Source organism: Podarcis raffonei, chromosome 17, assembly GCF_027172205.1.
Source record: "Podarcis raffonei isolate rPodRaf1 chromosome 17, rPodRaf1.pri, whole genome shotgun sequence".
NCBI classification, from domain to species: domain Eukaryota; kingdom Metazoa; phylum Chordata; class Lepidosauria; order Squamata; family Lacertidae; genus Podarcis; species Podarcis raffonei.
The window spans coordinates 18,789,046-18,814,509 of NC_070618.1; the positions used below are offsets into that span (position 1 = coordinate 18,789,046).

Here is a 25,464-nt window from a genome sequence, read left to right on the forward strand (position 1 = left end):
GTTATCACATATTTTCTCTCCCGAATGTGTGCATTGGCTTTATGAGGAGTTTTGTGGCATTTCCTTCTGGCCCATAATAAGCAAACTCCACCAGTCACCACACTGCTTGGCTGTTTCCCTTGACAACTCCCAGCTGAATTATGAAAAAGTATGTACTTATACCATTAGAAAGGGGGTGGGGAGAGAATTCTTTACCTCCAAATCAACAGATAATAGAAAGTGTTTTATTGTCAATCAGATGTAGAATTCAGCAAAAGTTCATTTCCACACTTTGTGTTGAAGTTAAAATTAATTTCCTTCACCTTTATATATAGATATATTTTTGTAAAAAAATGGTCAAAAGTTATATTATAAAAGAGAAGAAAGAAAGAAAGAAATCACAGCAATAAATTAAGACGACAGAGAGAGAGAGAGAGAGGAGGAAAACCACCCAGGAGAGGAAAACAAAATCTAGGAGCAACTGCAGAGAGACTAAAGCAGGTTTAAAATAGATCTTATTTTTAAAAGGTGCTTTCAAAATGCTTAAAACAAATAGCAGCATAGAAGAATCATAAATACAAGTGCACATGTGTCCCTCCTAAAGTTCCCCTTTCATCAACCAAAACAGTAGTACTCGTCAGACTCAATTTTGGTATGTTTATGGGGGGACTGTGAGTCGTCTATAAGAGAAGAGTCACTGAACTGGTCCATGTCTGAAGGAGTACGTTGGCCAGGGACATCGTCCGCCAAAGTGTCCAGGTAGCTCCCCACGGAGATTCCATCCAGCCCATCACTGCCATCTTGCAAACTGTTGTAGCTGCCTCTCAGTGATGTCTCCTGACTCTCTAGCAAGCTGCAGAGACTGCCACTCAAACTGCTGCCCCTGCTGGTGATTGTTCCTTTTTCTTCAATCAACCACTTGATTGATTCGATGCTTTCATTGATGATCAGTAGCTGCCGCATTAGTTTGACATCTGTGGCTCGGAGATCAACCTGCGTGCAGAAGAACAACTCATCAGTACACTGGATTCAGATCAATCTACTCATCTACGGACGCAAACTGACACACAATTGTAAAAACTCAGCACAGGCTTTTCTTAGTAATGCATTAACGTTCAACCCATTGGTTCGAGTCCTCCCTTCCAGAGCAGGAAAAAACAAGCTTGCTCCATCTTACATGTGACAGCCCTTGAGATATGGCTATCTCCTCTCAGTCTCCTCTTTACCAGGCTAAACATCCCCAACTCCCTCAACCATTCCTCATAAGTGGGAATATAACCAGGGTTGTTGAGCTTTTTGGAGGAAACCTCCCCCCCCCCAAATAGTAACTTTAAGCTTTTGGAGCTTCCCCACTCCCCATCGCGTTGTCATACATCCGAGTTTCCCCTGACATCTGGCCAATTTGGCAACATTCCCCCCTGATGCCATTTGCACACCTGAAAACCAGGACACGTCAGGAATTTTCCTGACGTACGGCAAGCCTAAATATAACTTTCTGTGATCAGGACACTAGACTTCTGTTGATGCAGCCTAGAACAGCATTAGATTTTTTGCTGCTGCTGCTGCTGCATCACACTGTTGACTCATTTTGAGTAAGAACACTAATCTTAACATGAGTATTTAAGAATAAAAGATATGCACTAGGTATGCTGTGATTCAGATACATGCACAAACACACGCAAACAATATTTTGTGGCATAGTATAATGGTACACAATACATGTTGATAGTCAAAACGATTTCAGTCAACAAGGTTTTTTATATAAAAAAATGAATACAAATTATTGTGTTATGTAGTCTTTTATACTATTCGCTTCAGCCTCCTGTTTTTCTATATATGAATATAACATCTGCATTGTTCACTCACAATGAACTGGAGGAAGAAAAAAACATTCCAGACTCTGAGGAAGTGAGCTCTTTATCTTGTTTTGGCAAGCCTCCTCCTTTTTTTCTTCTTCATATAATTCTTTCCATAGATTCTTTTAAAATCTCAAGTCTGTCAAAATATCCTGAATTACACACTGCCTTCTTTTAAAAATTATTGCTCTGGTGGTTTGGATCAATGGTTCCTGACTGCTGGCCAAAGAACTGGTGCGTTATTGCTGTTCCTCCACAATTCCCACATCTGTTGCACTCCTTCCTCCCTTATATTCCTCTCACGTTTCATGAACCTTCCATGACTGTTCCTCCCTCATTTTCCCTGCCCCACCTTGTCCTCTGCATCACCAACCCGCCTTTCTAAAGAACCTAGTTCCACCCTACAACTTCCTTCATTCGCCCTGCAAGTCCCTCCTGGATCTAGTCAGTCAGAAAAGCAGGGGTGAAGATTGAACCTCATGCTTGGGGACCCATTGTGGTCCCTTCCAGGTCTCTCCATCTGACCTCTGGACACTTGGTTGGCCAAACACCTTCTCCAACCACACCTTCCGCAGGCCACACCCTGAAATGGCCTTGTATGGATGGAATGTGCTCGCCTAGTGGGAAGACAGGGAGGGGTATATAGAAACCAACCTACTGCAGAAAGGTGACATTTCAATTTGGCTTTGCCCACGTTTGCCTCTGGGCCAGCCCACTGTTGGTACATGGCCCACAAAAAAATTGCACAGCTGGGAACACGGCCCTCAGGCTGAAAAACGTTCCCCATCCCTGTAGGTACTGTGACTGGTAAGGTAAAGGAAAAGGACGCCTGGATGGTTAAGTCCAGTCAAAGATGACTATGGGGTTGTGGCAGTCATCTCACTTTCAGGCCAAGGGAGCCAGTGTTTGTCTGCAGACAGCTTTCTAGGACATGTGGCCAGCATGACTAAACCACTTCTGGCTCAACGGAACACCGTGATGGAAACCAGAGAGCACGGAAACGCCATTTACCTTCCTGCAGCAGTGGTACCGATTTATCTACTTGCACTGGCATGCTTTCAAACTGTTAGGTTGGCAGGAGCTGGGACAGAGCAACAGGAGCTCACCCCTGTCACAGGGATTCGAACTGTGGACCTTCTGATCAGCAACCCCAAGAGGCTCAGTGGTATAGACCAGCAGTGTGACTGGTGCAGTAGGATGAGCGAGAAAGCAAGGGATTGGGATGTGGGACACTGGTAGAAATGCCTTTGAAGAAGAAACCTACATAATTTCCTTCTTCTACCTTACTTGTTACCATTATTTCATTAAACTGGGCACTGAATCCCGAAGTCTTGTTTGGGAGACGGTGGCAGAAAGAGGAGCTACAGTTGTGTTTCCAGCTGCTTTCTCACCTGTTTCCTTGACATGTAGGACTGGAAATCTTAGAATGCAGAAACACAGATTTTTCAAGCATATCACAAATATCATTTGAATTTTTTAAAGTGTCATTTTTAATTGCCTTCGAATCCTCCTCTATGGAAAACGAATTTAAAACTGCCAACAGGGCAGCATCGCAAGCACTTGGCTGGATGGTGGATTCCAGAGTGTTGTCAGCTGTAGCTCTAATTGTACTTCCAACCTATCATTACGTTAGAAATGCAATGCTATCGTGATTAAAGACTCACCTATCTCTACCCATCTTGCTGAAACAGTCTTCCATGTGCAATCAGTAATACATGTAAAAGAGAGAGAGAGAGAGAGAGAGAGAGAGAGAGAGAGAGAGAGAGAGAGAGGCACCCAAGCCTAAAGGGTGATCATTATCACATTAGCAAATTTCCTCCCATTTGTAATAATAGCTTGGGAGCAACATGAGTACAGTGCATTCCAATACTTGCTTATTCAAAAGACAACCCTACTGAGGTCAACAGGGCTTACTTCCAAGTAAGCGGGCATGGGAATGGAGCCTAGTTTCTCAAAGGGTAACTACTACAATAACAGCAGCCATGGTATGATCAGTTAGGAACTGATGTAGCTTTTCAGTGTTATAAAAGCACAAGAAGAGCCTACTGGATGAAGCCAACGACCCATCTCATTCAGCATCCTGTTCTCAGTCCTCTCCACACCAACTTTGTGTCCATTTCTATGTTTAGCAGCACTGAGGGAAATCCTCACACATGGTCTGGAGTAGGGCTGGGCAATATCACCAGCTAAACATGGTGATATATGAATATGTAACAATGTCTGAAATAATGATGGAACTATGTGATTCTTGACTGTGATTCTATAAATTTGATATACAGTAAAATGATGCGGGTGGCGTCTTAAACCACAGAGGCTAGGACTTGCCCAGTCAGAAGGTCGGCGGTTTGAATCCCCGCGACGGGGTGAGCTCCCATTGCTCGGTCCCTGCTCCTGCCAACCTAGCAGTTTGAAAGCACGTCAAAGTGCAAGTAGATAAGGCAGGAAGGTAAACGGCGTTTCTGTGCGCTGCTCTGGTTCACCAGAAATGGCTTAGTCATGCTGGCCGCATGACTCGGAAGCTGTACGCCAGCTCCCTCGGCCAGTAAAGTGAGATGAGCGCCACAACCCCAGAGTCGGGCATGACTGGACCTAATGGTCAGGGGTCCCTTTACCTTTACCTGTAAAATGCCTTTCTATATCTTTAGCACTAACAAAACAAGATATTCAATATTTTCTTCAAGTTGGTACCCTCGGCAAGGAGCATTTCCTAGCAGCCTTCTGCTGAGCTTCTAAGCACCAGTGAATCGGTCTGGTTTACAGGTGTGGGGGAAAGACTGGAGCTCAAGGTTTCAGTAGGCAAGTGTTTCTGTGGGAGTAGAAGGGTTGAAGAAGGCTGTCCTTAGTCCCGACACACACACACGGGACAATTCTGCTGTAGCAGAGGTATCATTTTAATATTTTATCCAGGTTTTTTTTTTCCCTTTGGCTGTAGCTCACAGGAGCTCAGCTCCAGCAACTCTCAGGTGGGCACCGTTGCCATTCTAAGAGAACAAGGGTTCACGGTGAGCTCTGGCACCTCTTTTTCTAGAAAAATAGCACTGATTTTACCTACTGGTGCCAACATGCCTAAGATGGCTTGGCTTGCTAATATGGAGCTGCCAGGGTCAATTTCACAAAATGGCATGAAATATAGGATGCCTCAAACCAGCACACCCAAGCAGTGGTGGAAACCAAAAGGCAAACTTGAGTTACAATCCACAATCCACTTTATCAGGCGGCTACTTCCTTGTCACCCCACAAGTTTTCCCTTCACTTCCCAAGGCTACAGAACCCTACAAAACATAAGCAATGTTATGTTCAAAGACTGCATTTGAACGATAGGCACAAACCATTCAGGACTATTAAGTCCTGATGATTTCACTTGGAGAGATTTAGGCACATGCTTCAATAAACTCAAAGAAACTGAAATGTTTTTAATTTTGGCTGGCTCATGCCCTGTTTTATTACTGTTTTCCATTCATATTGTTTGTCCATCAATGCTTTATTTTCCTATTATGTTTTATTATTATGTTTTTCATTTCTTCTCTTATCTATCCGGAAAATATTTCTGACAGCACACATACAGAGTTCCAATTTTATTTTTATAGCTAGGTTGGACCTGTTTTGTGTGGAATATAAATTAAATTTTCCACACCTTAAAACACACTCACATACGCACATGTAGGATGTGAGCAATAACCACAAGCTATACCTCTGCTGTTTTTTGTTTAATGCTTGCTATTCATTTTATAAACACTTCCCTCATTATTGGCTGATTTTCTGCAGTGTGGACAATTCTTCTTTTTTTCATATTGCAAGGGACTGTAGGGGCTGACTATTAACAGGGGTCAGCAAACCTTTTCAGCAGGGGACCGGTCCACTGTCCCTCAGACCTTTTGGGGGGCCAGACTATATGTATTTTTTGGGGGGGATGAACAAATTCCTATGCCCCACAAATAACCCAGAGATGCATTTTACATAAAAGGACACATTCTACTCATGTAAAAACATGCTGATTCCCAGACCGTCTGCAGGCTGGATTTAGAAGGCGATTGGGCCGGATCCAGCCCCCGGGCCTTAGTTTGTCTGCCCATGGACTATGACAATCTAAACAATGAAGCAACAACTTTGTGAAATCTGGATTAACTACAAGTGCATTAAGATGCTGAGTATCATTTTCAGTGGTAGGTCTATATATTCTGGAGAATGGTGCATTCTGGGGTGCAGAATCTAAGATTTGCAGGAAAGCCATACAGAACCCCATCCATGAAAGAGTTCATCACACATGTATTTCCTTGTTTTGTTCCCAATAAGGCTTGTGGAGCATGTGATGAGTTCAATGGCGATAGTGAACACATTTGCTGGCCAAGTGATGAGCAAGCATGTTAGAACTATAACCTATAATTACATAGGACGGCTAATTGAAAGGGAAGCCAAATTGGTGCTGAGACCAACCAGGATATTGGCTTCAACACAGGTGACTGCAAAGGTTTAACCAGTGGTGGAAACAAGGGCATGCAAGTCAACCCTAAGATACTACTATTACCAAATGCTACATATCGATTATGGCTTCGCTGAATTAGATCTGTATCAGGGTGCTTCAATTCGAATCAGTGGAGCTGCATAAAAGTGGAGTGGAAGATCATACACAGAACAATAAGACTATTCCTCTCGTACTTAGATCTTGGCACGGTATGGCAATTATTGGTACAGCTGCCTCAAATGAATGGGAAGGTTCTGCACATGCAAAACACCCATTTGAGGAGCAAACTGTTTTTTAAGGAATGGTTTCATGTGTTGCCCCATTAGCATTCCTTTTTGCTTATTGAAAGAGGTCTATGTAGCTCCTTCACATCTTTAATGGTGTTACTTTATCATGGATTGGGGCTGAGCATCCTAGCATATAGAACCAATGAAAGTCAAAGCTCAACACTGAGACTTAGGCTGAGTTGATTATAGCTTCTTTCCCTTCACTTTCAAACTAATGTGTGAACCAGAAGTATAGTCAGCTGCCTCGATGGATAGACTACATTTTTTTAACCCTATTCAACACTGGCAGCCACATGTAGTCATGTATGCGGGTATCTGCAGTTCGTATGATAGATGACTAAGGAAGGCAGGTGTGCTGAAGATTCTACTATATGCCCACATCGTGCCACAGATGATTTTACCATCAGATGGGCATGCTAGGGTCTAAGACTCTATTTGGTCTACCTCATTCCTATGATCTCAGCTTCAAGATGGGCTAGTATTTCCCCCCACCAATTCCTGCTCTCTGTCTTTGAAAGTCACAGTATGATTCCCAAAGCCTCCATCTATGATGCCATGTATTTCTCTATGTACAGCACAATCCTACAGACGTATACTCAGAAGTAAGATACACTGGTTTCAATACCCACAGGTAAGTGGGTGACTGCAATGTAAGCCTTAATCTTCTTTTACTTGCAATGTTCCTTGGTTTGCCATATAATGAATTACATTTGGACTGCACACCTGAAGGAAAGTTCCCCTTGGCTCACACCATCAGCACCCCCAGTTTCTCTGAAAGGACATCAGGGCAAGGGGAAGGCCATTCTGACCCCAATAATCAACCAGAAGACAAACAACTGCCTGGTTCTAAGCTACCATGAGGATCTTTCCATTGAAAGGAAGGGTACAAGCTTTTTTAAGCAATGAGGCAGATGCCGAGTGTTGTTGTTGTTGTTGTTGTTGTTGTTTGCTGTTGTACTACTTGCCATCTTTGAAAAGTATGGAGCAGCAATCGCCCTAGAGCTCTGAAAAGCACTGACAGAAGAAGGTGGAAGCTGCAGTGTGGACATCAAGACAAGGTCACTGGGAGAAGCTCTGGAGAAGACTGAAAGACAGCAGTGCTTTATACAGAGACTGGAGGCGGGGGGAAGGACTTCATCCCCTTCTTTATTCTGGAATCCAGCTCCAGGGTTCAGAGGAGAGAGGCCTGATTTAAGCACGGCTTGAAGGCTTCAGTACAACCTTTTTAATGTATTTGTTTATATTAATTAGTGAGATTTACAGCCCACCCCATCCTGAAGGCCTTTGAAAGGAAATACAAGGGTATCGTGCAGTCAGCAGCACATCTAATTTCTCTGGCTACGTGCAGCGTGAACTCGCTTGTAGCTGGACAGACTGAATGCCGCCATTCACAGCAAGGACTGAAACATAAGCCCAACGTTTTCACAGCTGTGGACCAGTGTTGGAACCATTTCGTTAATAGATCTGAACTTAGATAGGTGTGATTGGGGACCGAATCACTGCAATCTTAACCCATTTAGTCCCCCCAAACATTCCAATTAAATTATACGATGCAAACTTCATAGAAACTCGTAATGATGGCTTCTGAGCCTCATTTTGACTCCTTTTCCATATAGTAAGAGGAATTACAGCTGAAGGCATACTAAATTACACAAAAATGAATGGGTAGGACAATGCTACTAATGGATTTCCCCATCCAATCAAGTAACCTGACATCTTCCTCGGAGTACTAAGTGTTGAAGCAACTGCTTCTTTAAAAAGAGCAGCTGTTACAGTTTCTGTCACAGCCTTTGACCTTCTTGGTGTAGGTATTGGGAATCCTTGCCCCCCCCCAGATGTTGTTGAACTCCCACTCCCACCATCCCTAGTCATTGGATGTGTCTCCAGGACTGAAGGGTGTCATAGTTTCCACTATAGGATAGAAGTGACATAAAATGGAAGTAGAGTTATCTGTCCATTCCTAACTTAAAGCTACAGCAAGGAAGCACAACACCTGAAGATGGCACCCATCCAAACATCTGCCAACTTTAATATTAATAAATAATAATAATAATAGCATAGATGGCTCATAAAAACCTATGTTTTGCAATCAGAATAAGTGCTGTCATAGGGTGAAAATTCATTTGCAAGATATTCATCACCTATTTTAAAGGCAGGGACTGAGAACTTAAAAGTTATAGGCAATTCACTTTTGGATTAGCTAACGATTTACATTTGCAAAGAGATGAACAATGTTTTGCATTTCTGCTGGCACAGTGGCATACATATACATGATGCCAATGAAATTATATTCATTAAATACATTTCAGCCTTGGTTATATAAAAATGGTTACTGAAGTTTGGCTTCAATCATCTTTATCAATTAACCAAGCCTTTTCCCCTGATCCTAACATCTGTGAAGCAAAATGCTCTCCAACTGGAACTTACTCAAGTGTAAAGTCACAATCATGTAAAGTGGTACCTTGGTTCTCAAACTTAATCCGTTCCGGAAGTCCATTCCAAAACCAAGGCATGCTTTTCCATAGAAAGTAATGCAAAATGGATTGATCTGTTCCAGAAGGCAGTAGCTAAAACTAGGAGGAGGAGGAGAACAGCAAAAACAAAAACACCAAACTTAATCCGTTCTGGAAAGCGCAGCTTCTGATTGGTGCAGGTGCCCTGGAAATAATAGCTGACAACCGCATTGGACGTTTGGCTTCTGAAAAATGTTTGAAAACTGGAACATTTTTGGGATTTGAGAACCAAGACTTTTGAGTACCAAGGCATTTGAGAACCAAGGTACCACTGTAAAAGGTTTTTTTAAAAGAAAAAAGCTAAAGGTCCTCTTGATGGTTAAGTCCAGTTGAATTTGACTATGGGGTGTGGAGCTCATCTCACTTCAGGCCAAGAGAGCATGGCTGGCAACCCTACTTTGCCAGTCTAAGAGCTCTGAAGGAAGCAGAGTTTTGCAGCAATGACAGCGCTTTTCAGGCTGACGCTATAAGAGTATATCTTATCTCCTTTCTCTTCTATGAATTACATTTGCTAGCACATTTTTTTAATCTTTGAAAAGATTCATAGACCACTTAATTATAAAACCTGCTAAGTGGTGTACATAGTAAAAATATAGATAAAACACCTCTAAAATCCACTTTAAAACAACAACAGTGTTGCTTGGGTCTTTTGTTCTTGTGTAGTGCAGTTGCTACTGTTAATATGTGGAAATTGTTCAGTTTGTTTTGTTTTGTTTATTGTTTATGACTACTTTAGCCCTGTTTGCAGTTGGGTAATTTTTGTGTGTGTGTGTGATAAGCTGCCTTGAGCATCGTCAGAACTATGAAAAGATGGCATACAAATAAGATTATTGATCGATCAATAATACTCAATAAAACGCAGCAAAAAAAAGCAAGAAAACTTTGAAAGCTTAACACTGATACCGCCATTATATTTCTGGGTAGGCTTGCTAGAATTGTAAAAAAAGTTTCACCAGATGCCTAAAACAATGCAGTGTCTACATGGGAGTAGAAAAGCACACAAAAGGGATGTGGGTAGCACTGTGGTCTAAACCACCGAGCCTCTTGGATAGCCAGTGTGGTGTAGTGGTTAAGAGTGGTGGACTTGTAATCTGGTGAACCAGGTTCACTTTCTCGCTCCTCCACATGCAGCTGCTGGGTGACCTTGGGCTAGTCACACTACTCTGAAGTCTCTCAGCCCCACTCACCTCACAGAGCGTTTGTTGTCAGGGAAGAAGAGAAAGGAGATTGTTAGCCACTTTGAGACTCCTTAAAGGGAGTGAAAAGCGAGATATCAAGTCCAAACTCCTCTTCTTCTTGCTGATCAGAAGGTCAGCAGTTCAGAAATCCACATGACGGGGTGAGCTCCCTTTGCTCTGTCCCAGCTCCTGCCAACCTAGCAGTTTGAAAGCATGCCAGTGCAAGTAGATAAATAGGTACCACTGCGGCAGGAAGGTAAACGCCGTTTCCGTGCACTCATTTCCATCAGGGTGTTCTGTTGTGCCAGAAGCAGTTTAGTTATGCTGGCCACATGACCTGGAAAGCTGTCTGTGGACAAACGCCAGCTCCCTCGGCCTGAAAGCGAGATGAGCGCCACAACCCCATAGTTGCCTTTGACTGGACTTAACCATCCAGCGATCCTTTATCTTAGAAAAGTACGCAAAGGAATGGTTTCAAGCACAAGAGTTAAGAAACATGCTGTTGCATGTCACACTGCTGCCTGGAATCTTGAAAACCAGATCTAGACCCAGTACCCCCATCCACACACCCCACCAAAGCATGAGTAATCTTTACATTGGCTTTGACCATTCCCTATTTTAAAATGGTCTTAAAACACAATTGCAGTGCCAACCTGTCCAGTGTAGCCTGGCTACTGGGAGCCTTTTAAGGATAGTGACCCTTAAAGGAGCAGAGAAGCTGCTAACTACTTGGATAATTAGTTCCGTCCTGTTAACTTGTAGCTGTAGCATTCCTCATTTTAAATTTAATTAGTTTGTTCATGTCTGGGGAGGCAGGGTGGAAGGACTCTGGACCCAGAAAAATGGCTCCCTTAAAAAACACACAACAACCCGTACTTTTTATTATTGCAGTTGCAAAGATGCCAGGCACTTGAAGTCACAATTCTTTGCATAGGACTGGAAACGCTAGCTGTGTGAAGTGTAGACTTGAGCAGCCCTTATAGCCTAACAAAATCCACGGATTTAAGAGCCCACGTGTAACATCAAGGTTGTGTCCGAAGGTTATTTAGATCTGTAGGAGAGGTTAGTTACACATGAAAACTAGTATAAACAGGGGGCTAATTTATCGCATCTATCCCTGAACGAGCCTGGACTGATTGTAATAAAAGACAGATGTCTAGCATATGGCACCAGAAAGATCGGCAGCATGAAAAGACAGCTATTGAAACTCAAATGTTTCCTTTCCCCCTTTCATGTCCTTGGGAAACAGGGATGAATGAAGTCAGGTGGACTGGAGATCTTCAAAGCTATCCTGAATTAGTGCCGTTGACATTGCAGTTGTTTAATAATAAGACTAGGGCAAGGGAAGGCTACATTTTATGCAGCGCACATTTCTCCTCGTAGGGGAGCAAGAAATGTGCTTAGAAAATCCCTAGTACAAACTTACCAATGTTGTCAGACACAGTAATACAAGTGTAAACATTTAGGTCAGTGCCCAGAGATAAGGAGCGGCTGCTGGTGTCAGAAAATTTTGAAACAGATGGCACACGATCAATTCATTATTATGTGTTCTAGACATCTGTCTCAAGCAAGAAGGCTGAATTGTGGCTGAGTCATATAAACATCCAGGGGATAGACTTTAAATCTGCACATTATCCATGCCTGCCTTGACATGAAATTCTCCCTAGCACCACCACCCCCTCCCCGGCCCGGTAACATTCTTTGGAGTCACGGCACATACAATATATACCATATGTGTTATGAGTGGGGCAACTTTTGTGTGTGCCTGAATTTGGACAGGTGAGTGAGGATTTTGAGCTGCTGATCCCTCTTAATCCAATTGGTTTAGAGCCTTGCACTGTGGACTTGTGATCAGAGAGGGTTGGGTCATGACAAACTGCTAAATTAAGATGTAAAAATAGATACTTATAGGCACAAACGTTAGCAGGAGCATACAGAACACAGCATGATGGTTGGAGGAATATTCCCAACTGAATATCCTGAGGAACACACACCTGGCCAATAAGCTCATGCCCTCCAATATTTCTCTGATGAAAATAGGGGTGTCCTATTCAACAACCACAACAGCAATTTTATTATTGATACCCCACCCACCTGATTAAGTTTCCCTAGCCACTCTTGGCACATTTGCCCAAATGGCAACATGGTCCCACAGTTGGAAAAAACAACAACGCTGTTCTAATTGGAGATACCAGGGGCCATTTCACACAAAGCTTTTGTTTGTCAGTAATAGCATCTCCAGGAAATAGGGTTGTTCTCCCCGCCTTCCCACTCTCTGAATCCTAAGGGTACTGGATCTATAATTTTCTTGACAAGATTTTCCTCCGTGGGAGCATTACTGGTTAAGGGAGGCTGATCTAACTTCCTTTAGAAATGGCTGTAGAAATAGTTAATCCAATGTAAAGTCGAGGTGGGCCACATAAAGCAGTGGGTGGTCAGTCAGGGGCCATATGCCAGGTCCTGGGAGTGGACAGGGCCAGGTCTGGTGTCCCGCTTGCTTCCCCTCACACTTATACACATGCACACACACACACTCTCACACACACATTCACTTGCACAATCTCACTCAGGCAACGTATTCATTCCTCATCCCCAATACCCATCCTCCCCCAGCCTCCCTCACACAGACATCCTAAATGCCTTGCTCCCTCGCAATCACACAGATGCACAACCTTCACACAGATACAACCTTCCCTGATTTCCTTCTCCCCTACCCTCTTCCCTCCTGCACAAACCATGTTTAACCTTCCCGGCAATTCTGAAGTACCATGCTGCTTGCCTGAGGTTAGAAATGGGGTTCGTTGGGGGTGCAAGGTCAAAGCCTCTGCTCTCCATTAAGACCTGATGCAGCCTGAATGGAGCTTGGTCCATAGAGTGTGAGCCTTATTAGGGTCATGGGTTCGAGCCCCATGTTGGGCAAAAGATTCCTGCCATGAACTAGATGACCTTCACGGCACCTTCCAACTCTACAATTCTACGATTCTATGATTCATTGTCCCCATATTGCTGTTAGCAGCAAAGGGACAGTGAACTTGGCTGCACTGGGAGTGCTGTGGGAGGCATATTAAAGCCCCAACTGCTGTTCTTTTGCTGCTAGTAACAGTGCCTGAGACTTGGTGGGTCACAGACCCCATATGTGTAACATAAAGCATCATAATCTTCCTAGCAAAAAAAATATATTGCGTGCACATGTTTCTAGCTCTACCACACCCTTCTTATGTTATGTTATTTCTTATTTCTTATATTTATATGCCATATTTTCCCCCCTCCAAGGTGGTGTACACAGTTATCTCTTTCAGCTTCAGCCTTCTGGAAGAAGGTACAGGGTTATAAAGAATAGAACTAGCCGCCTGAGAAACAGTTTCTATCCAAATGCGATTTTGGTTTTAAATGCAGTGTAAGGTAGTCTCTATGGGAGTGTATTGCATTTAATTATGGGGTATCAGAGTTTTTAGGTTGACCAAGCTGGGCTAGCTGGGACAGGCTTGTTGGTTTTTGAATGTCTGATGTAGATTTTTTTCAGTTTCGTTGTTCTCTATGGGGCAATGACAATAAAGATTATTGCATCATATTGTATCGTATCGTATTCTCCTCCCCACTGTACTCTAACAACAAGCCTGTGAGGTAGGTTAGGCTGAGAGACAGTGACTGGCTCAAGGTTACCGAGTGAGCATCATGGGTGAGTGGAGATTCAAATCTTAGTCTCCTAGTCTAACACTCTTTATATCTTTCATAAGGGCCAATGGAAAACAAACATGTTCAAATCATGGTAAGAAACAGCTCTAAGAACATTGCAGTCTACTCCCTCCTCTGCTCTTGAAATTTGTGCTTACTTGGTTGTGCTTTGCGAATGTACATTTTCTTGCTAGACATTACATGTATTAAATTGTTCTACCCAGAGGCCCTTGCAAAAAAATTAGCCAAGAAAAGTAATACTAATTACTACAAGCACGGTATGCAATATTAAAATGCTAACATGAGATGGCTGATAAAAGGCTTGGAATAAGACGGTGCAAATTCTGAATGCAACTGAGGCATATATGCATTTTGGCCTAATATATTTAGGAACTATTACTGTTTTGGGCATGGTCTGGACATGGGATTACTTTATTTATTTATTCTGAAAACAACCTTAAGAGTTTTAATGAAGACTATGCATTACCACTGTAGCAAAGGAAATGTTCTGCAAGGCTTTGGACAAGTATGAAATGTTTTGCAATTCCTCACAGCAGCAATTACGGATTGGGAAGCAGCCACAAACCTGTTTGTTTCCCTAAACTACTACTGTTGACATTAAACTGGGAAGGATTAGGGTAGTTGAGTAACCCGGCCCATTTGCATCGTCAAGACTTCTGGGGACACACCTGTCAGTGGAAATGTTGTTATGAATGAGCCTAAGGGGTTGGGAGATCATTGCAGAACAGCCAGAACGTAAAAACATTATTACATTGAATATTAATAACATACAAATTAATTTTATAACTTTTTTTTAAAAGTGTGTATTATTTCCAGTATGTTTGCGCTCATTGGCCAGACAGCAGAAGGCACAGTACTTTGTTCTGAGGAATTGGGGAGATTATTGCCTGCGCGCTTTTCCAAGTCACAGGGGCAACAAAGGTCCATCAGCAAAGTGCCCTGGAGTGGGCTCAGACTCCTCTCCCAGATGCCAAGCCTAGGAAGTCAGCTGCCATTTTAGTTTTCCTGCAAGGCAACAGCCACTGTCCCACAGCTTTGTGGGAAAATCAAAATGGTGGGCAGACTACCAACCACTTCCAACCACATATCCTTCAACATTTCTCTGACGAAAATATTGTTACTCAATATTACTCAACAGTAACAACAACAGCAGCAATTTTATTATTTATACCCCACCCATCTGACAGGATTGCCACAGTCACTCTGGGCGGCTTGGCTGGGGGGTCACATAACTCCACACCCTCCAGCATTTCTCTGATAAAAATTGGGATTTCCTAAGGAAAAGGTGGATTATGGTGCTGGAGGAGACTCTTGAGAGTCCCATGGAATGCAAGAAGATCAAACTTATCCATTTTGAAGGAAATCAGCCCTTAGTGCCTACTGGAAGGACAGATCGTGAAGCTGAGGCTCTAATACTTTGGCCACCCCATGAGAAGAGAAGACTCCCTGGAAAAGACCCTGATGTTGGGAAAGATGGAGGGCACAAGGAGAAGGGGACGACAGAGGACGAGATGGTTGGACAGTGTTCTCGAAGCTACCAGCATGAGTTTGACCAAACTGCGGGAGGCAGTGGAAGACAGGAGTGCCTTGCGTGCTCTGGTCCATGGGGTCACGAAGAGTCGGACACGACTAAACGACTAAACAACAACAAGGAAAAGGGGGACATTTCAAGATCAAATCAGAAACCAGGATGGCTTCTGTAAATCCAGGACAGTCCCCAGAAAATAGAGACATCTGAAGGGTCTGCAGGGGTCCTTCAGCAAAGTGCCCTTGAATGGGTCTGGACTCTGTCAATGGTGCCCTCTGCCCACCTGCTTAGGGTTAGGGTTAGGGACATCTGCTGTCCCACAACTTTGTGGGAAAATCAAAATGGGAGGTGGATTTCCAGCCACTGCCACCATAAGCCTGCATCCAGAGGGCTGGCAGGAGGAGGAGACTGCCCCAAATTAGTCTGGTGAACCCTGTCCATGTGCTTGGGTCCCAGCTGCTGCCCAAGGGTGCTGCTGCCAGTCATTTCCCATACCTTCCCTAGTTAAAAAGCCAGAGACTTTTCTAAATGTGAAAGCTGAACATTTCAGGGAAGATCCTAAAGCAATCTTGGAGGGACCAGGCCCGCTCAGGACTATTGGCTGTGTTGGGATATCAACCTGTAATCTCACTTCCACCTCTGTCTTCTTAAGTTCAAAGAGGTGTTGAGCTGATGTGAGCTGGAAGAGAAGGAACGGCTCTTTTTCGTTCCAGGAAAGGAATTACATAAACAGTAGGAGGATTGTTATCTCTAAAGATGTTCATATTTAGAGAAACACAATGATATCTAAGAGGGAAGATTGAAATAGTCAGCAAGGGTGTGTACCTGAAACAACCTTGGATCTCTTGTTCCAGGTGAGGAGTCCTCATTTCAGCACAATGACTTTAGAGTCCTGACTATCAACAAACTCAAAGTAGATAAGCAAAACAATGGCCTGATCTCGAGATCTGAGAGCAGTAGCCCTCACAGGGGCTATAAGAATATGCAAATGCCTTGCTGGATCAGACCACAGAGACCAGCTTCTTCAGAAACCAGCCAAACATACCTAAGAAGCCTATGAGCTGAACAGGGATAGATGCCCCAATTTGCATCAGAGAAATGTTGGAGGCTATGCTATGATTACAACCTGGATCTGGTGTTTAAAAATATACTCTCTTTGAACATGGAAGTTCAATTTTTTAGCTGTAATGGATAATACACACTGACAGACCACAATCTTCTCCTCAACTATGTCAGTGAACAGGAGGAAGGAGGAAATACCTACAATGAATCCATACATGTCAATGTATGAGGAACAGAAACATTGTTGCCTGAATGAAGCCTTCTACTTCAATTTAAGAACAATGCCTCAAGTTCAGAACTACATGCACAAATGGGGCCACTAGGTTTGGGGGGATGTCCCCCTCAAACCAACTTCTTGAATCCAGCTTCTGCTGGACTGGGACTACTTCATTTCATTTGGCCTGCCTCTACTGGCGAAAGAGCTCATGGGCTATGCATTGCTGAGTTAATTTTCAGACAGTTCTGCAGCTGCTTGAATATGAGTGAAACCTGCAACTGTCCAGGTCTGTTGTAAATATAGTTTAGTGAGCTCCTAAGAGAGATGCTCTACTCCAGAGGAAGAACTTTCTGCTCATCAGGCAATGGCTTGTCCACCTGCCTTGCCCCACCCTCCAGCCCTGGGATCCTTTCCCAGACCAGGACTTTGAGAACAGCAGAAGCAGCTGGGAAGAGAGAAGTCCAAAAAAAATATGTTGTGTGTCCTTGTTTCTCAATATTATCCTTTTGCATGCGTTTGCATTCAGGCCTCATCATGGGACTGAAACTGCCTTGGTCGCACTGGTTGATGATCTCCGACGGGCTAGGGACAAAGGTGAAAGCTGTTTCCTAGTTCTGCTGGATCTCTCAGCAGCTTTTGATACAATTGATCATAACACCCTTCTGGACAGTCTAGAGGGGCTGGGAGCTGGGGGCACTGTTATACAGTGGTTCTGCTCCTTCCTCCTGGGCTGTGTCCAGAAAGTGGTGGTGAGGGATGAGAGTTCAGACCCTTGGGCTCTCACTTGTGGGGTGCCTCAGGATTCTGTCCTCTCCCCGATGCTTTTTAACATCTACATGAAACCGCTGGGAGAGATCACCAGGGGGTTTGGGCTGAGTGTCCATCATTATGCGGATGATACCCAGCTCTACCTATTTTTTAAATTGGATCCGGTGAAGGCAGCAAAGGTCCTGTGTGAGTGCCTGGAGGCGGTTGGAGGATGGATGGCGGCTAATGGATTGAGGTTGAATCCTGACAAGACAGAAGTACTGTTCTTGGGGAACAGTGGGGAGGCTGGTGTGGAGGACTCCCTGGTCCTAAATGGGGTAACTGTGGCCCTGAAGGACAAGGTGCACAGCCTGGGAGTCATTTTGGACTCACAGCTGTCCATGGAGCTGCAGGTCAATTCTGTATCCAGGGCAGCTGTCTACCAGCTCCATCTGGTACGCAGGCTGAGACCCTACTTGCCAGTGAACTGTCTCACCAGAGTGGTGCATGCTCTAGTTATATCTCGCTTGGACTACTGCAATGTGCTCTACGTGAGGCTACCTTTGAAGGTGACCCGGAAATTACAACTAATCCAGAATGTGGCAGCTAGACTGGTGACCGGGAGTGGCCGCCAAGACCATATAACACCGGTCCTGAAAGACCTTCATTGGCTCCCAGTATGTTTCCGAGCACAATTCAAAGTGTTGGCACTGACCTTTAAAGTCCTCAACGGCCTTGGCCCAGTATACCTGAAGGAGCATCTCTACCCCCATCATTCAGCCCGGACACTGAGGTCCAGCTCTGAGGGCCTTCTGGCAGTTCCCTCACTGTGAGAAGCAAAGCTACAGGGAACCAAGCAGAGGGCCTTCTCGATAGTGGCGCCTGCCCTGTGGAACGCCCTCCCATCAGATGTCAAAGAGATAAACAACTACCTGACATTTAGAAGACATCTGAAGGCAGCCCTGTTTGGGGAAGTTTTTAATGTGTGACATTTTAATGTATTTTTAATCTTTGTTGGAAGCCGCCCAGAGTGGCTGGGGCAACCCAGCCAGATGGGCGGGGTACAAATAAAATTATCATTATCACCATCATCAGCTCTGTGGGGCTGTCAGATAAACTGCCAGAACATCAGAAGCTTTCACATTTGACTGCATCATTCCTTACAATGCAACACACATCTTCAGAGTCACATGACTGGGTACTACATTCTGTGGCTGAATGGCACAGACCTTTTGGGGTGTTAAGGTCAGCAGAGAATGCTTCCACCACTCTTAGAAGTTCAGCAGGTGGTGGTCTGGAAGACAGCATTCTCTGCACAAGCTCCAAAATTGTGGAACTCCATCCTTCCCATAGAGGTCTGCCTGGTACCTTCATTATATTGTTTTTTGCCATATGCTGATGACATGCCTCTTTACCCTATCTTTTGACACATGAGAGGTACATTTTCAAGACTCACGCTATTCCTGTGATTGGAATTTGTTTCAAACTGTTTTTCCTATTAAATTCGAATTGTTGTAATCTGGCCTGGGACCTGCTGGTGAAGAGTGGATAATTATTAATATTAATTATAATATTGCCAATTTGGCAACTGCTGCCCTCCTGGCACCACACTGCAGCTGCAATTATGGCCTGGAGTAGCATTAGCCTCGCCCCTGCCTTGAGCATGATCTTCAAGGAGCTCTTCTCGGTAGCCTGCATAAGAAGCCATGGGGAACCGAGATGGCCTTGCTCAACCACATCCATAATATATTGATGGTGCCTCCACTAAAGTCAGGAATTAATCTGGCAAAACACGCTGCTGTTCCTCTTTCAGGTCATAGTGGATTGTTAAGGATTAAATAAATGAGTGTGCACAGAACCAAAGCTGGGTGGATAGGGAAACTGGGCCACAGCTGAGGGACAGCTTAGTTGGTAGTGCATGAGACTCTTACTCTCAGGTTCGTGGGTTCAAGCTCCATGTTGGGTGAAAAGACTCCTGGGGTTGGACTAGATGACCCTCAGTGTCCCTTCCAACTCTGTGATTCCTTCCCATCGCAGCAGTACCTATTTATCTGCAGTGGTACCTCGGGTTACATACGCTTCAGGTTACAGACTCCGCTAACCCAGAAATATTACCTTGGGTTAAGAACTTTGCTTCAGGATGAGAACAGAAATTGTGCTCTGGCGGCACGGCAGCAGCAGGAGGCCCCATTAGCTAAAGTGGTGATTCAGGTTAAGAACAGTTTCAGGTTAAGAACGGACCTCCGGAACGAATTAAGTACTTAACCTGAGGTACCACTGTACTTGCACTGGAGTGTTTTCAAACTGCTAGGTTGGCAGGAGCTGGGACAGAGCAACAGGGGCTCACCCCTTTGCATGGATTTGAATTGCCAACCTTCTGATTGGCAAGCCCAGGAGGTTCCTGGCAGGGCTAGGACAACCCTGGAGAGCTGCTGCCAGTCAGTGTACATAATTCTGAGCTAGGTGGACCAGTGGCCAGACTCAGGAGAAGGCAGCTTCCTATGTTTAAGCAGTCAAGAGTACCCCTACTTTCCTGGAAGAGGTAAAAATGGTGTGAGTCTGAAGTTGAAAGGTCCACCGCATGCTGATGGCGAACTTCCTCCACTCATTGCAATAGGGCAGCCATCCTGATGTCTTCCAGCTGTTTGGTGCTATCATCAGCCTTGCCAAACCACGGAATATTAGAGTTCGAAGGGACCCAAAGGACCATCTAGTCCATCTAGCCCCTACAATGCAAAGCCTCAGCCAGCTTAGCCCAACAGTCAAGGAGAATGGGAGTTGCAGCAAAACATCTGTAGGTTTTGGAAAAACTGCATGAAAGCCTTGGCCAACAACTCGTTTGACCAAATAACCACTTTAAGCAGGAGCTGGAGAAGAGTGGCCCAAGGTCCGAGCCTCCCTTCAGCCAAGGTCTCCTTTCAGCGGCCATTGTTCTTTCCTCTTGTTTCTCCGCGTTTGTAGCAAATCAGGCCCACTAAGGTCTTGAGCAGGAATCCCAAGCAAGCTCTGACTAAATGAATGGAGACCACTTAGGGACAGTGTATGGTGGGCTATTGGATAGCTACTAGTAAATATACAACTAGCCTCAAAAAGAGTATGTAATATATTTAAATGGGACAAGTTTTTCTTTTCTTTTAAATTATAGCAGGATCAGATTTTTGCACACAGAAGCCAGTGCACTGATGAAAACAGTGGATTGTATCCAATCTAAGTTCTACTAAGTTCCGTTTAGGGAAGTTTTTAATGTTTGATGTTTTATTGTGTTTTTAATATTCTGTTGGGTGGCTAGGGAAATCCAGCCAAATGTGTGGAGTATAAAATAATCATCATCATCATCATCATCATCATCATCAGACCCTGTGAATTTAATGGACACAACCAGCCCAGACAAATTAAATTCAATGGGAGTTGGGTAAAATTCAGTGTTAGTGAGCACCTTGAGAAGTCTTATTTTTGAGAACCCATTCGGCTTTCGAAATTTCCACTGTCAGTTTTTCCCTGCACAAATGTGCAACATATCTCCCACACGCGACATGTAACATATGAATCCCTGATTCTGCAAGTTATCAGCAGTGCAGTTATCTATCCTCTTCAAAAGTAAGGTCCCGAGCTAAGTATGTGGCTGTCGGAGTTCAATGGAGGGAGCAGTATACTCTGCATGTGCTCGGTGACTCCTTTTCTTTATGATGACATCATGATATTCCAGGAACTAGCCATGGTACTGAGAAGAGATTCAAAATTAAGACCAAGCCCAAATCAAGGCCTTGAGAGCAGGGCAAGGGGCAGGAAAAAAGGGGGGATGGGTGTGGGTGGGTGGAGTTCATTTCCAGGGGCAAAGGGATGGAATCAAGTGAATTCCAAACAAAGACAAAAATGTCTGTTGGCAAGCCTCTTCACTGGGAAAAATCTGATTCATGAAATGCGCTGCCTCTTCAAATAGTTTTTTATCCTGCCCCTACCACATCTGACAGTGATAAAAAATATGCCAAACCCACAATTGGGCATCATCCCTTACTTTCAAGGTATATTATTTCCCATAAGGACTGTTTCTTATATTTCACAGCATCCAAACTCAATACAGTATACTGAATCCTGTTTGAGTCAATACATAAATATTGAGGAATCCAGTAGCAGGCACAAATTATTGACAAATGCTACTTGAACACCCCCCTCCCCCCCTCTCTCTTTCTTCATATAAACCTATAGGGATTGGCCACAAGATCTGTTCCTCCACTCTTGATTCTATTCTTTTCAGAGCAAGACCGCAGGTGGAGCCATGCAACATGGAGTTTCCTGTGGAGTTATCACACCCACTTCTCACATTTTAGATCCAGTTGCCAGGCCTACAGGCAATTGCCTGTAGCTGTTTTGTGGGCAGGTGACTAGCTGTGCCTTATTATGAGGATTAAGTGCTGCAAATGAACACTGAGAGCACAGCCACGCTCTCCCACTCACGCCTACGCCAACCACACACAAGCACAGCACAGTGGCAAAAATAAAACACCTCCGGGATTCAGTTCTAAAAACAGGAATGCCAAGTCTCAGCCTTGATTGGACCCCCCCCCCGCTTATCTTATGAGCAACAAAGCCTGGATATTTAACTCTAGGTCTGTAGGCTCCTGACTCCAAAAAAGGGGGTGCGAGAAATGCTTTCTTCACCTGCTCAGAGGCACTCTCTTTTTTTATTCTACTGCTTAAAAAGAAAGCACCTCAAAAACGGGTCCTAGCTTGAGTTCAGCATCTTAAACAGCCCTAGCTCCAATACTTTGTAACGCATGTCACTGATAACTTTACTCTTGGTTTCTGACATCATTTATTTTGGCGGAGAAAAGAGAGGGGGGCGCTCCAAAGAGAAGGAGCGCGGCTCTTCGAATTGCAGGAGAATCGCACCAGTTCGGCGTGTCTCCCAGCAAGCGCAAAGCCAAGGCTTGCAGACAGCGAGCGGCGCGCAAAGGAGGAGTGCGGAGTAATGGTTAGATCCCTGCCTGTCCTTTGTTGTTGTTTCGCGGCGGTGCACCAGGGCGCTTGAGCTGCGTACTCTACTCACCATTTCTTGCCGGAGGAGGTGCAGTTTGGTCTCTAGTCTCTCCAAGGCGCTGGAACTCCTGCTGCGGAGCATGGCGGCTCTGGGGCCCAGGGAGGTGCAGAAGCCGGGGGTGGCAGGCCCTCCGGCGGGCCGCTCGGGCTCTTTTTCCCTGGCGAGGGAGACGGCGGGCTCCTCCCCGCGCAAGGAGCGCGCCAGGCTCTCGGGGACTTTGCGCCCCAGCTTGAGCTCGACGTCTCGGAGATCTGGCACCGAGCAATCTTCCATGGCTTGGCAAGCGGGAGAAGGAGGCTTTTCGGATTAAGCGAGCTGCACTCGGCGGCTAGGGGAGGCGCAGAGAGCCGAGCTTTTCAGCCGCGTCGCCCGGCGCTGGCCGACCTCTCCATGCCAGTCCGCGTTCGGTAATCCAGGCGCGCAGCCCGCGGCAGTCAGACGCGGGGGCGCACGGCAGCCGAGCAGCGACAAGCCGGCCAGGTGACCCGCCGCGGGAGGCAGCAGCAGCAGGAGAAGCCGCTGTCGCCGCTTCCCGGCAGCTGCATTATTTGGATTTTGCAAACTCCAGCCCTTGCGGTTGTTGCACCAGCTGCCTGCGCCGGGAAAAAAAAACAAAAACCGCGAGCCGGGCGGCTGCAGAGTGCAGATCTCCCGCAACGAAGTTGCAAGGAAGCAGAAGCCAGCTACTTGGAAGATCAGGAGGGAGAAGGGACTTCTTGGAGAGTTGCTGCCCTCCTGCTCCTCCCGAGCCCGATCCCTTCTCAAGTCCGGTAGACTTGAGTGATCAACTGGAGTGAGCGCCCTCCCGGATTAATAAGCACGCACAGCGCTGCTCCTGACCGATCCCGGTGCGCGCGCGCGTGGAGAGAGCTCCCTCTATATCCCCCAGCAACAATTACGCAATAACTCCGCTTCCTCCTCCGATGCAACCGGTCCTACTGGCTCGTCTATACGGTGCAGCCAGTTCGATCCAAGTCGTCTGAGTGTTGTCGAAAGGCAGGTGTACCAGAGGAAAGACAGCCCTTTACCGTAATACTTAGAAAGGGGACTCCTCATATTCCCTAAACGTTTCCAGCATTTGTTAATTTATGGCCCTCTATATCTGAAGCATTGTTCAGCTCAGACAGGTCCAGCTCCGAGGGCCTTCTGGTGGTTCCCTCAGTGCAAGAAGTGAGGTTACAGGGAACCAGGCAGAGGGCCTTCTCAGTAGTGGCACCAGCCCTGTGGAACACCATCCCTTCAAATGTCAAGAAAATAAACAACTATCTGACTTTTAGAAGACAATTGAAGGCAGCCCTGTTGAGGAAAGTTTGTAATTTTTTTATTTTTATTTTTTGGTTTTTTTATGAGTTGGAAGCCACCCAGACTGGCTGGGGAAAGCCAGCCAAATGGGCAGGGTATAAATAACAATAACAATTTACTATTCCTATCTAGCTGTGATCCAATAGCATTACAGTCCGAAGGCAGCATAGTCTTGGTTAGGATAGCTCTATCATTCTCTAGTTCAGGGGTTTGTCATAAAGTAATGCAGGTGGAACTTACGACAAAAAAATTGCAGGATGCAGTAATCCTGTTCAGGGTTCTAGCTAGCTGCATTCTTACAGGATTCACCATTTAATTCCCTCTCATTTCTCCAGCTATGTTTCAGAAATCAGTGGTGACACTGATCATGTTCAGTCCTCATTGGGGTAGTTTAGGTCCCCCTCCCTCCCCACTTCTAGGAATCTTGTCATTCCCCAAGAGGTCTCCTCTGGTGCTTGGTTTGTGCCCTTTTGGATTTGTAAGGGTTCACAGGCAGACGAGTGTGTTATTAGTAAGGATAGCTCAGTTGGTACACAAGGAGACTCTTAATCTCAGGGTCAGGGGGTTAAAGCCCCATGCTGGACCAAAAAATCCTGCATTGTGGGGGGTTCGACTAGATGATCTTAGTGGTCCCTTTCCAGCCCTACAGTTCTATGATTCCATGTGGGATCTAATCATTCAGTATGGGTGCTTCCAGACCCATTGGTGGGAGGGGTTCAATTGTGTACTGACAACTTCACATTGCACAATTAAAATAGATTTTGCACTTTTAGGCAATGAATCCACTTCCAAAAATAATCTGGCATTTTGGGTGCTTCTAGACGACCGGCCTTTTAAGCATTCATCCTGATTTGCTCGCAGGGAGATGAAACAATGCTGGCTATTTCATGAGCATCCATTCTGCTTTGTTTGCTGAGAAGTTAGATGGTGTTACAGCAAAACAACAGTTATCCCACACTTTCTCCATCACTTTCCTCAACCACAAAAAGTTCCAGTCTTTGGGGTATGTAGGTTTGTTGCACGGGCCTCCCCACCCATTTTAAGTGCTCAAACCGTATTTGCCACTATGTGATTGAATCCCACCTGAAAATAGCAACAGTCTGGAAGTGCCCTTTGCAGGAAGGAAAGTGATTGGGAAAGGCACTGGAATGTGTGAGACAGCAGTTGCTTGATGTAACCTCTCTGCAGAAAAATCCCAATGAATTTTCAATACACAGTGGGTGTTGAATCACCCCCTGCAGACTTTGCATGAGCAAATGAATGCACAGTAAACAGGTCATCTGGAATGACATGTACACAGATAGCCCCATTTTTTTTAAAAAAAATCTAGCAATATGAATAGGATTTTATAGATCTGTTCACAGCAAATTTGTGCATGCAGTACACACACACACAATGTATTTATATGTAGCACCCTATTTTTTTTTGTAAAAATGCCCCAAAGTGGCTAACAAACTGAATACAACCCGCCTCCGCAAATACCACTTTTTCAGTGCCACCAATTTTAATCTGGGGGGAGAACTGTCCCAGGGATTGGATCTGTGGAAAATACCACACATTACCAAATCAGCTCCCACTGTAAGACAGAAATTGGGTATG

General features: G+C 44.9%; 1 protein-coding gene across 1 annotated transcript; it reads right to left on the reverse strand.

Moving 5' to 3' along the window:
• Nucleotides 1–204: 204 nt before the first annotated feature.
• LURAP1L (leucine rich adaptor protein 1 like) lies at nucleotides 205–23,639 on the reverse strand. The gene is made up of 2 exons (XM_053371315.1): nucleotides 22,573–23,639; nucleotides 205–972 (listed from the first exon to the last, which is right to left on the reverse strand). The coding sequence occupies exons 1-2, from the start codon at nucleotides 22,834–22,836 to the stop codon at nucleotides 595–597; spliced, it is 642 nt and encodes a 213-aa protein (XP_053227290.1). The 5' UTR covers nucleotides 22,837–23,639; the 3' UTR covers nucleotides 205–594.
• Between the last annotated feature and the right edge of the window lie 1,825 nt (nucleotides 23,640–25,464).